General features: G+C 46.1%; 1 protein-coding gene across 2 annotated transcripts in view; it reads left to right on the top strand.

Annotated features, from left to right (window-relative positions):
• LAMA3 (laminin, alpha 3) overlaps positions 1–13,133 on the top strand; it is a 252,466-nt gene that overhangs the window by 159,422 nt on the left and 79,911 nt on the right. For both annotated transcript variants that reach the window (XM_012662686.1, XM_012662685.1), the window contains exons 33-36: positions 5,981–6,125; positions 6,727–6,867; positions 9,000–9,161; positions 11,441–11,539. In XM_012662686.1, the coding sequence (XP_012518140.1) occupies positions 5,981–6,125; positions 6,727–6,867; positions 9,000–9,161; positions 11,441–11,539 (547 nt within the window). The remainder of the gene's footprint in view (positions 1–5,980; positions 6,126–6,726; positions 6,868–8,999; positions 9,162–11,440; positions 11,540–13,133) is intronic.

Raw genomic sequence — 13,133 nt, 5'->3', positions numbered from 1 at the left:
GATTCTTTGAACAAGCAAAAGGTCTCTGCAGAAGATTTTATCAATCTGTGACAGTTCCGAGGAACATGGGGGTCACTGCTTTTAAAAGCTGTCATGATGTTGATCACTTTCAGGCTATTTTAAGATTGATTAAAGGAGACAGCAGTCCGCCCAGACAGCCAATGAAGCCACATGTACAACGTGCCTTTTCCGAAGAGTGGTAGCAACAGGAAAGCCTTTTGGGATGACCTCTGTCTCTGCTAGTCCTCACGGATTTACTAAGTGTTTGTGTTAGATGGAGAAATTAAATGCCAGCAAAGGTCATAGACTTGACATTCTTGGAACAGAAGTGCTTCCAGCGAGCATAAATCCCTGAGCCCTAACAACTTGGAGAGGAGATTCCTCTGATGCACCTCCTTGAATAATTGGAATGGGGCCAGCCAGGCAGCCCCTGGGTGCTGGGACATGGTGGTGACATGGTAGTGACCGCCACACAGAAGGACCTGCATTCCCTCTGTCGTCCTCATCCCCTGTGACACCAGTGTCCTCTCATCTCTCTGAATGATCCTCCTCTGGCTGTTTCACTGGCTCTGTTTCTTCCTTCTGTCCCCAGATGGGGAGGAGACGTGTGGTGTGAGTTTGCACGAGGCTGTGTCCTATTTCTGTGACCCGCTATCTGGGTGACTCAGGCATGGTACTTCTCTCCCTGGGCCTTAGGTCTTCATCCATAAAATAGGGCTCCTGGAGACACCCGCCTCATAAAGTTCTTTAGAGGGTGGAATATCCTATGCACTTAGAACAGTGCCTGACACACAGCACACACCCAGAAGTACTAGCTGCTGGGATTATTTGCGGAGGTTATGGCTGTCCGCCTTCCTCTATGCTGTCCCACCCTTTGTCCCAGCTTCAGTCACTCCACTCCTGGGTGATTCCCAGTCCTCACCCCGGATGGCTGTCTTATCCCACCTTCTTTGCAAATCGGTTCAACCTGTGTTCTCTTATTGGCTTTACTCAGGTAGCCTTGGACAAGTCTCCTGAGCTTGTTGGGCTCCTTTCTCCTCACATGTGTAATGAAAGGTTAGATTGGGTGATCTCTAACTCCGAAGTTCTGCAACTCCAATCCTATCTCTGAAACCCATGTCATTGTCTTGCCTTTCAAGCTATTTCTCCCTTTGGATTAAAAAAAAAAAATCTACTTAGTGATGACACCGTCTTTCCAGTCCTCAAAGCCTGAGATCTGAGAGTCATCTTAGAAGCAGCGCATTTTCCCTGCTGCCAGTCAGGTGTCAACTTCCAGCCACGGCCGGGTTATCCCCTTCCTTTCCATGGCTCTCTGCTGTCGGCCACCGCCCTGTAAGTCCTTTACCACCTCGTGTTGGGATGGTATTGGTGCTTTCCTAACCCACCTTCCTTTTCCTGGTTTACTCATTCATTCATTCATTCTTTTTTGGCCCCTTAATCTAAGAGGAATATGCTAAATACACAATTATACTAGGATTTTAAAATCTGTTTTCCCCATAATTTTGTCACTAATACATGGGACTATTTATCTATAAAACTTGAGACAATGTTGAGAAATGCATATGTGTTTGATTTTTCTTCTTTTTTTCATGATTTTACCTTCTTTTTTATTATTTTTATTCTTCTTGGCATGTGATTTTTTTTTTTTTTGTTATTTTAATGAGGATGAAATGTCTCCCTCAGTTCCTTCTGAGGTTTTTTGGGGGATTATTTTGCCTTAAATTCTATTTTGTATGTGTTTTTTTGCTTGAAGTCTATCAAATACCTATTCCAGTTTGGGTGCTGTGCTTCATGTGGAAGGCACCTGTCATTGGTGTCTTCTAACCAATAATGACAGTGCAGTGTGGTGATTGCCATATTGCGGGTGGGGTGCTGTGGCGACACAGGGCTCTGCACAACACCACTTCCATACACATAAAGACCAACTTTCCTTGGTAATCTGTCCCCCATGTGCCGTAACTTAGCCTTTGTTTCTTCTTTCTTCTCTGGCTTGGTTTTCTCACTTCCTCAAAACACTTTTTGCACATGTTCGGTTCTCCAGTTATGAAAGGCCTCCCTCCTCCCCGTCTGCTAGCCCCAAAGTATACCTGTCCTTCAAGGATTTTGTGTTGAAAATACGAACTCAAAGGAGGCACAAAGCCTTCTACAAGTCTACAGAGATACCCTCATTGTGTGATTGGCCAGTGCTTAGCTTAGCTGGCTCAGCTCTTGGTGACACATCTCTAGGTCCTGTGTCCTCAGCGAGAATATGCCCAAGTCAAGACAGACTTACTCTACACTATCCCTTACCTCCATGTCCCCTAACACGGGTGTGGACATAGAAGGCACCCAGGAATTCATGAATGAATAAGACAGACTTTGGGTTCTAGATTAAAACTAGAGTTTGACGTGGGTGTAATATGAAGGGTCTTGCGGTGTTTAATGACCAGAGGACAGAGTGCACCCTAACGCAGCCGGGCCTGGTTTCTGAGACACGGGGCAAGCATCCACACACACGCAGGTGTTGTTGCATAACATCTGGCCGCAAGCCCGTGGCTGTGGAAGTGACTTTCTTGGGCCTGCTTCCCCGGAGCTGCCAACCTGCACCTCCCGGCAGCACCAGCAGCAGCTGACAGAATCTTCTTGCTTTTGCAGCAAGGGCGGCTCCTTGGAGAACAGAGAGTCTCCCTGGAGAAAGTGCCAAGTCAGGCAGACTGGAGGTCATTTTAAAAGATGTTCAGCCAGACTTCGAAAAGGAAGTTTCCTTTTTCCTCCGTGCTGTCATGGCACCACCACAAACTGCTTTGGTTTCTTGTTTTTGGACAGGATTCATATGATCAATGATCTAAATATTGCATTACTCAGGACTATAGATATTATATCCTCCAAGTTTTGGTGAACCCTGGCCTCTCAGCCCCAGCTGGGCTGCCCAGGGTCCTGTTCACAGCCCACTGCTCCCATCGCTCTGCTCCGAGCTTGCTTTTTCTCACCAACTCGTGTGCTCTCAGCTGCTGCTGACATGCCGAGTGAGGCTTGGGGCTCAGTCCTTTATTACTGACGGGTCGCGCCTACTCAGCCCACTCTCCACTACACCCCATCATCTCACCTACGTTCTAAAGTAAACAGGCAGACCAGTCAGGATTTTGCATCCCCTCTTCCTTGTCCCCTAACACAGGGGACAAGCAGCTTCCACAGCTGCCCTTGCTGTAAAAACTCCTGTTCCTTTCTTTTCCAGTGAAGTGGAAATATATATATATATATATATATATTTTTTTTTTTTTTTAAAGGACTCCTGTCTGTGTGACCTCACCTTCCAAGTCCAGGTCCAGGTCACCTGCTCAGAGAACACTCTGAGCCCATGTCAGGTTGGCACTTCATGATGATAACACTGTCCCTCTGTGCACGGTGTTCTTTCCTCCGCTGCCAGGCGAGTCATCTCCAAAGGCCCTCTCTGTTCTAAGCTTCCTCTCTCTGTTGCTTTGTATCTGGGGAGGGGTTATTGGTACTCTCTTCTTTCCCATCTCTAGACCACCAGAGCTCTCGTGCTCCACACTCGCTGACTCTCCAGAAATAAGCAATCATCCGGGGACAGGCTTTGTGTTTTTCTGCTGGACGCTGATTGCACGTAGGCTGAGATTCACAGGAGAGCAGGTGCTATTAACCTGGGCCCCTGGAACCCTCTGATAGGGACTGTCAAATTGTGTGTATATGAGAGCAAGTGTGTGTGTGTGTGTGTGTGTGTGTGTGTGTGTGTGTGTGTGTGTGGTGAGCACTTTTCTGAGAAGATGGCCCATAGTTCTACTAGCTTCCCCGAAGGGCCTCTGATCCCCACCCAAGGTTTGCAGCCCCCTGCGCTAGAGTGATCCACTTCAAGCAGACCATTTACACTCTACACCTACATTGCTCTAGGTCTGGTTGAGGATACTTCCTTTCTTACAAAACAATTTCTGCAGGTATCAGGTAGGGGGAAAGATGAGAGGGATGGGGCCGGAAGAACTGAACTGCTATTCGCCTTGCCAGGAGGTCTTGCCGGTAAAGACGATTTGGTCCTTTTAGGTGTTTGGAGTGGATAGAGGATACCCATCTGCTCCCCTTGGCCAACACAACAAGAATAACAATAGCAAGTATTATATGTGTGCAAGGCACTGATCTAAGGTCTTCACATACATTATCTTACTTAATCTTCACAATAATCCTATTCAGCAGGTGTTATTATCTCCATTTTTACAGATAAGCAAACTTAGTTGTAAAGAGATTAATTTGCCCAAGGTCCAATAAGTGCTAGAGTTGGGATCCAAACCTTGGTTGCCTGGTACCAAGTTTGTGCTCTTAATCAAGTACATGACCCTTCATCTGGTTATAAGCAGATATTTGCCAAAGGTGAAGTTAGTGAGATATCAAGTTATATTTATGTTTTTTAGAATGGTCACTGGGGTGAGATATTTTCATAAATATTAGGAGATAGCTTATGGCTTACAGTTGATAGTGATTGAATGATAAAATATTATTCCCTAAATGCCAATTAAAAACACATTTCTAATACTTTCCTTAGTCCCACAAAAAAGGACTCGTGTGCAGAGATCCCAGCTGTGGGTCGCAGTGCCGGAGCCCCACCCTGCTCCTCCTCTTCTCTGCCCTGTGCTGGGCTGCTGGGGTTAGACCGGCCCACTGTGGCTCCCTCTGCTCAGCCAGTCGTGTTTTCTTATCCACCCTGTGCATCAGTTGCAGGGACCTGCAGATGGGTGACTCAGAGCTCCCCCTGGCTCCTCTGAGCTCCCGCACTTGCAGGTGGCAGCCACTGGCTGTCCTCACCAGGCCCGCCTTAGCCTTCCTCTGGACGCTCTCAACCTTTTATTCTTGGCCTCCCATGGGGCCCATGACCCACTCCATCACCGGAGCTGGAGAACTGGGAGTCTTCCTTGCCTTCTCTTCTTTCCTCTCTCCTCATCCAGAACACAACAAGTCCCAGCATCCTCACCCCAAAGTAGTTTGGGAGCCCATCCCCCCCATCCATCCCAATACCTTTGCCTTAGGTCAGCCCCCTGGTCTCTCTCCTGACTCGAGAGCCTGCTGCTGCAGAACTCACCCCCTCGGCTCCAGTCTCTGCACATGACCAGCCACGCTGTCTTCTCCTTAACAGCTGTTCACAACAGCAGTACCTCATTGAAACTCACCATGTGCCAGCACTGTGCTGACATTTTGCATGCACTGCCTCATCTGTGCGCCCTCGGAGGCAGCAAGCCTCCCTTACAGATGAGAAAATTAAGACTTTGAGAAGTTAAATAACTTCTAAGACCATGTATCTGATATGGCCATTCTGCCTTGGATGCACAGGTCTCAGCCACTGTGCTGTGCTGCCACAAGACAGTGTCCAGCCCCACAGTCCTCATGAGCTGGCACCACCGGCCTCTTCAGGCTCATGGGTCAGCCCGACCCTGCTCGGACATCTGTCCTGGCAGCACCATGATTGTGTTGTTTCCTGCACACACTGGGTGGTCTCCTCACTCTGTTCCTTCTGTCTGGAACGCCTGCCCCACCTCCAACCCCATGACTCTGTCCTGTAAGGGTCAGCTCAGCAGTCACCTCCCCCAGAGAAATGAATGACTATCTTGGGCTGGGTCACCTGCTGCTCTTCCAAACCTCAGTTAGACCCCGTGTGTACATTGTCCTCATTTCCACTCATGGGCTGTCTGCGGCAGCCCTGTAGGCACAGGGGCTGTGTCCATCCTTGCACCCTTAGTGCCCAGCACCGAGCTTGACCATCCATGATGGATGTCCATGACCATCCACAATGGTCAATGGTCAATGACCTGCTTTCGTAAGTGCCTTTTATCTGCTGCTTTCCATTCCACCTTGGACAAGAAGCCTCCCACCCCCACCCAGGGAGGCATTGTGTCTGTTTAACCGGCTTCGTACACCACCTGCTCTGCTACAGCGTAGGTGTGCACTTTAGAATTGTGTGTAGAAAGATGATGAGGATTTTTGCTTCCTTTGGGTACAGATGCAAGCCCAGAATCACAGGGCGACAGTGTGACCGATGTGCTTCCGGGTTTTACCGCTTCCCTGAGTGTGTTCCCTGTAATTGCAACAGAGATGGGACTGAGCCAGGAGTGTGTGACCTGGGGACTGGGGCTTGCCTCTGCAAGGTAAGATGGATGGCGCAATGCCAGGGACGCCAGCCACCAGTCAGGGAGGAAGTGCTGCGTGTGTGTGGAATCATCATAGAAAAACGTGGGAAATGGGACTGACCATAATAGGTTTCATAATGCATGTAGCATTTTATGGTCATTACTTCATTTTATAGACATAGTTAGAAAGGAAGACCCTTTCTCCCTTAGAGAGGCCACAGAGAATCTGATGACAGGTAGAGCTCTTTTCCAGAACAATCAACACAAACTTTTATCTATAATTTCATGAATTTCATAGGTTCCCGTAAAGCCTATTCCTGGACCATGGACCCCAGGTCATCATCTCTGCACCGAGGGGTCCTGCCAGGTTGTAGGAGACCTCACAAGATGCCAAGGGGCACCTTATGAAATTTAGGGAATGTTCTCTTTCACTCGTGTGTGGTATAAAATTTTAAACAATTAACGTGGTGTGAAAGCTTAACAATTACGTTATCTTTTGATGTTGTGTTAACATCCGTGTCCTAACATCTTGGGCTGGTATTAATTTGTGTAAGTAGCTAATTGCACTCAGGGAAACTTTGGGAGAAATGATCTCTTGCTTCGTGTCTTGCTTTAATAGGAAAATGTGGAAGGTACTGAATGTAACGTGTGTCGAGAAGGATCTTTCCATTTGGACCCAGCCAATCCCAAGGGTTGTACCAGCTGCTTTTGCTTTGGAGTAAATAATCATTGTTACAGTTCACATAAGCGAAGAGCCAAGGTATGAACTGACACGAAGTATTGTAGAACTCTGTGTATTGATTTGTTGAAATGGGAAGCATAGCCTTGTCTGTTCCTTGGCCTGCAGTGTTTTTTTATTCTTGTTCCCTGAACTTGTAGGGTGTCTGCTCAAAAGTCACTTGCTAGAGGGGTCTTCCCTTACTCTCTATAAAATAGCTTGCCCTGGTCACCCTCTCTGACCTTACCCTTGTATTCTCCACAACATTAATCACTCCCTGACATGTTTTACATTTTGTTTTGAAATTTGCTTATTGTCCATCTTCCTCCACTACTAGAATGTAATCTCTTGATGAACAGGATCTGGGACGTAAGAGATGCCCATAAAACACTCATTGAATGAATGGAGTTTATTATTTTCCCCCTTAAAAGAAAACCCTGTTTCTATACTCATAACACACTGGCACCAAATAGGTGAGGTTTTTTTCCACACCAGGGATTCTCCAGTTCTCTCCAGACACCCACTGGGTGTCCTAAATTCAATTCAATGCTGACACTCTCTACTTGGTGGTAGCATCAGACCCCACAGGTTAAGGGCTCAGTCCCATAAGACTGCCCCTACTTCAGACGCCAAGTGCAAGTTCCAGGCCTCCAGTACTTCTTACAGACCTGGCTACAAATCAGGGATTCCCACAATCCCCTCCTCATGTTTAATAATTTGCTATAACACCTTATAAAGCTCAGAGAAACACTTCACTTATTATTGCTGGCTATCACAAAGGCTGTGTTAGAGTGTACAGATGAGCCATCAAGTGAACAGGTGCATAGGGTGAGGTCCAGCAGGGTCCCAGGCGCAGGAGTTGGATTGCGCCACCCTCCCAGCACTCGGGTGTGTTTGCCAACCCAGGAGCCCTTCGAAACCAACATTTAGGTTTTGTGTGGGAGTTCTGTTATGCAAGCACGATTGATTAAATCATTAAATCATTAGCCATTGGTAATTAACTCAATCTCTAGCCCCTCTCCCCTCTCCAGAGGTCAGGGGTGAGGCTAAAAGTCCCAACCCTCTGATCATGCCTTGGCCTTTCTGGAGTCAGCCCCATCCTGAAGCTACCGAGGGGCCCCAGCCACCACCAGTCATCTCATTAGCACACAAAAAGCCACTTATCACATCGGAGATTCCAAGTGTCTTGGAAAATCTAGTGTGAGGAATTGGGTACTGAGACCAAATACTATGACGAAAGGTATTTCTGTCACCCTGATCATTTGGGACATTGCAAGGGTTTTAGGAGCCCTTCCCCAGGAACTGGGGACAAGGACCAAATAGATATCTCTTACTATATCACAATATTGCACCCCTCATTTCTCTTTTCTTCTTCACTTCTTCCTGCTTTACTTTCCTTCTCACCTATTTTACCATATCTTTTCTTTGGCCACTTTTAAAATTAACTTCATGAAACTAAAACTTTTGTTTTCTTCATTATTCCATGAACCAGTAGTCTCATGCTTGCTTTCTTTGTGTAATGTCTTATATCCAACAAGGATTCAAAGAAAGATTATTTTATATATTTCACTGCCTGCTTCCTAAAAGGAATGCAGGCTGGTAATTGGACAAAAAAATTAATTTGTAAATCGCTCTGAAGTCTCCTCTCCTTACCTCCCCTGACAACCCCAGGAACCAGAAAGCATCTATTCCAACCTATGCCTGATGGATTCTTCCTATTTCTTACCTCAAAATTAACTGGCTTCCTTTGTGACCAGGGAAAGATTTAATTTTGATGCTCTAGTTAGAGAAAAATAATAATAGCGGGCCACTGTATTTTATATCGCATTTTTCTCTATAAGGAGCTCTCTGTTAAAATGTGCCCACAGCCCCAGTTATTATTCATACACTTATTTATTTATAATTTGAACCTTTATTGAATGCCTACTAATTGTCAAGAACCAGGATGTGTGCTGGGATACAAGGATAAATCCCACATGTGTACGGCCATTGCCCTCTGAGAACTCCGGTGGCGATGGGTCCGTTGTGGGAGCCCGAGGGAGCAGGATAAAGAGGGGACATATCCAGCAGGCCCTTGAAGCAGGTGGCGGCCCCGCGAATCTTTCTGGTGACATAATTCAGCCATCACCAAGGAAGCCACAGCCACGTTTCCCTCCCTTGCTCTCGTGTTCCAGTTCGTGGATATGATAGGCTGGCGCCTGGAGACGGCAGAGGGAGTGGACGTCCCCGTGTCATTCAACCCAGGCAGCAACAGCGTGGTGGCGGACCTGCAGGAGCTGCCCGCAACAGTCCGCAGCGCGTCCTGGGTTGCACCTCCTTCCTACCTGGGGGACAAGGTAATGACGTCTTGTCGCTCCTCTGAGCCCTCTGTGGCCCTCTATCACATGAGCGTAAGCATCAGGCAGTGCAGGTTACTAACACTTTAGGAATTAGGAGAACGAAAAATGAAGAAGAGACCTTGTGTGAGGGGCTGAGCAGGAGCTCGTGTGGCCCCATGTGTGAGCCACCAGTAAAGGAAAGTGCGCACAATGGTTTTTTTCCATTTTCACTTAATGCCAAAGAATTTTCCTCCAGGGAAATGCCATTTAAATAATATCTGTTGCAAATCGGACATGTATGCTTTTAAATGCCAATGCTGAGAATTCTTTGTTTTAAAGCAGAAGAAAGGCCCCCTGTCAGAAGACAAAAGCTGAAAAGTGACTCATAAGCTTATTAAAAGACACACAGGATGCAGTGGCAGTTTGGCTTCCATAAGCAGAATCGTGTGCGTTTAGTTACACACTCCTCAGGGACCTTGTAAACGCGTTGCTCTTCTTTGCTGCACGACTTATTATTCCAGAGTCTGGCCGGCTCTGCCCACATTATGAGGACAGAAATGCAGGTCTTGTGTGGAAACTCCAGCAGGTGACACATGCTTCTTAGCAAGGGGAGAACTTTTGAAAACAGCTGTGTTCACAGAGCCCAGCTCAGGTGATGCCGCATTCTCACATTTAGAATAACTGAATATTAGGGCCTTATTGGCCTGAGGTCTCCAAATCCGTCTTCTGGGTGGAAGGCTGTGGGTTTTGACATGTGGGTGTGGGGCACGTTGCTTCTCTCCTGTGACCCACCTGTCCCTCACTTCATACTCCTCTTCAGCTCTACACTGTTAGCCCGTGTGCTGATCATCTATTGCCATGTAACAAACTACACCAACACTTTGCAGCTTAAAGAAACAACAGTTATTTTCTTGCACAGTTTGTGTGGATCAGGAATTCAGGAGGACACGCCCAGAGTCTCCTATGAGGTTGCCGTCAGCCAGGGCTGCAGTCACCTGGGACCGGAGGATCCGCTTCCAAGTTCACTCATACGGTTGTTAGCAGACCTCTGCTCTTTGCCAGCTGTTGGCTGGAGGCCTCAGTTCCTCATCACATGAGACCCTCCACAGTTTACCTGAGGGCCCTCATGACATGGCAGCTGGCTTCCCCCAAAGCAACTGATGGGGCGGGGTGGAGAGAGAGAGTGAGCGCGCTAGCTCAAGAAGAAGCCGCAATATTTTTATAACCTAATTTCAGAACTGACACATTCTCACTTCTGCCTTATTCTGTTCCTCAGACGTGAGTCACTAAATGCAGCCCACACCGAAGGAGAGGAGAATTAGGCTCCACCTCTTGAAGGCAGAGTACAAAGAATTTGTGGGCATATTTTTAAATGTACCTTAGCCTATCAAAAGGCAATTCTTAATCTGAATAGGACGATTCAAGATGTCACCTTGAAATACCTCTAGAGTCGAAGTTTATACCTCTGTGAGGTTTTGCCGGGTAACAGATTCCAGGGAAAAGCTTCTGTTGACTGGGATCCCGGAAGAGCAACCTCTTCCCCCCGTGTCCAAATTGTTGGTATTTTCCGTAGAGTATTTCATTCTGTCTAATTTGAGCTGATCTTTCTCTGACTTCCATCCTTTGGTCACTCCTTCCTTCTTGATTGGTCTTGTCTTTAAGGGTGGAGGTATCAGGGCCAGAGGTGAAGCAGCTGTCAGAGAACCATGTCCACTCAGCTCCATGTCCCCAGCATGACCATGGTGCTTCGGTGGCACTGAGAGAAGGTCCATACCCCTACTGGAGCAGTTGATCGTGGCTTCTATACCCAGTGGAATTCACAAAAACTTGGGAAATATTCACCAGCTGCTTTCAGGAATATTTTCTGGGGGAAAATTTATTTTTAGAGGTTCATTTTGTGACTGATAGCTATTACCCACTTCTCTCAGTTAAATAAGAAACCAATGGCCTAGATTTTCTAGAATAGCTGTGGATTAAATAAACATTTTGGCTTAGTAATCATCTAGAAAAAAAAGGATCTCTTTTGTTGTAGTATGACTATTCTTTTTCTTTTTAAGTATCTTCTCGCTGATAACACTCAATCATGTTCATGTTAAACATTTTAAATGATATAAAGCATAGCATAAAGTAGAAAGTTGAAATAGCATCCTCAAGCCCAGTCTCCAGATATAACCCTTGTTGGCAGGTTGTTTGGGTATCTTTCCAGGTGTTATGTGCCTATGTCCTTTTTCTGCAGGTTACTGCTGCCATGGTCTCTTTTAATACTTGTGCTATTGATGCTTTTAACTCCATTTTAGGTTTCCTCGTATGGCGGCTACCTCACTTTCCAAGCCAAGTCCTTTGGCTTACCTAGTGACATGGTTCTCCTGGGAAAGCAGCCGGATGTGCAGCTCACTGTATGTATCAGAACATGACCTGCAGGGCAGGAAGCCACTGTTGCAGTTGTTGCCAATTTAAATTTAGGATATCTTGATACATGGCCTACAAAACATTTAGGTCAAGTCACTTCTAATATTTTATAGAAACTGAAATGAAAATGTAGAGCGTGTGGCATCTCCTCAGGATTCTGCTTCCTCCGACCAAATGGTTTCTTTCTTCTCCCCTCCCAAAATATTAATACTTAAGGGTATTTTTTCCTTGCCTCTCACAAGTGACTGCCTCAGCTTAAACTTTTTTCTGTTTCTATCTTATCAATTTAGTTTAATAAATGTTTTTGAGCCCTTCCTATGTGCAAGACCATATTGCTGAGCTCTATAAAGGGCAGGTGACCCCTTTCCTCAAAAAGGAGAGATTAGCGTAACATGCTAGTAACTCCAGTGCATGTAATGGTGTTTGAGGATAGTCCCAGCAAAGCTCTATGGCCGCTGGTGTCTGAGTAAGGGGGATGGGAGCTATGTGTGGTCTGAGATGGACTCAGAAGGCTTTGTGGTTTATTTTGAGCCGGGCCTTTAAGAATGGGCATAAGAGGAAACATGCCTCTCCAGGAACAGGGACTAAGGTAAACTGAGGCAGGAAGTAGTGCAGGGCAGGAGGTTGTGCTCAAGGGACAATCAGCTGGACATGGCTATATTATCAGTGTGTGCTAAATCATGAAATACAAGCCTGGAAGGATTTGATGCTGTGACAGGAATTTAACTTGATATAGACAGGGGGTCGGGGAGGGACTTTGGTTTTTTGAGAAGTGACAACATCCACACCCTATGTGCCTGGCACACAATCCAGAGCTGCAATCTAGAAAATGATGTCACGTCCTACTTTGAATTCCCCACAACGCAGGGCACAATACCTTGAACATAAGTTGGGGTGCCATTGTCTGAAGTTGGCTTTATTTCTGGATTTTGTGCTGTGATGAATGCAAGGTAATTATAGCTTCTTGAAGGGTTTTCTCATGTCATACACTGTAAACAGGGACCAACAAGTCCCACACACCTCGTCACATTCTTAGTAGATATTTGTATTCAGGCACCACCATGCTGTGTTTTGTTTTTACTGGTATCCAGATCTGTAGAATTGTTGTTTTAGAAACTCCAAGGAACCTTTGCAGAATATCTTGAAAATAAAGCAGCAGAGATTTCAGAGTCATAGTCGAAGGAAAAATGGCTGCACAATAAAAGTGCTCTCACGGCAGTGCTGTATTTCAGTTTCGTATTTTTGCAGAGCATCTCATCGTTCCAGCCATTAGTATACGTATTTTTTACTGCCAAAGAGTTTATTATGCAAACCGTTGTGGTTCACTGAGAGGTAATGACCAAAATTTCTCTTTAATTTTATCTTCAAACACAGAAAATCGTTTAGGCTCCTGAAACATTTACTCTGCTGCTTTGTTCCAAACCACTGTAATTAAGAGCCTTTGGGGCATGTTTCTTAGATTAAGTTTCAATGATATGTGATTTCAGTTAATGCTCTTCTTTCTGCAATACCGGCTCTAGTGAATGGGACTCTTTGGGGTTTGGTGCTACAACAGAAAGGCTGGGGCTCGTGTATGTTTGC

The sequence above is a fragment of the Propithecus coquereli genome, unplaced genomic scaffold (genome assembly GCF_000956105.1).
Source record: "Propithecus coquereli isolate 6110/MARCELLA unplaced genomic scaffold, Pcoq_1.0 Scaffold773, whole genome shotgun sequence".
Taxonomy (NCBI): Eukaryota; Metazoa; Chordata; class Mammalia; order Primates; family Indriidae; genus Propithecus; species Propithecus coquereli.
The sequence above is the reverse complement of the archived record's forward strand: the minus strand, read 5'-3'. Positions and strand labels throughout refer to the sequence as shown.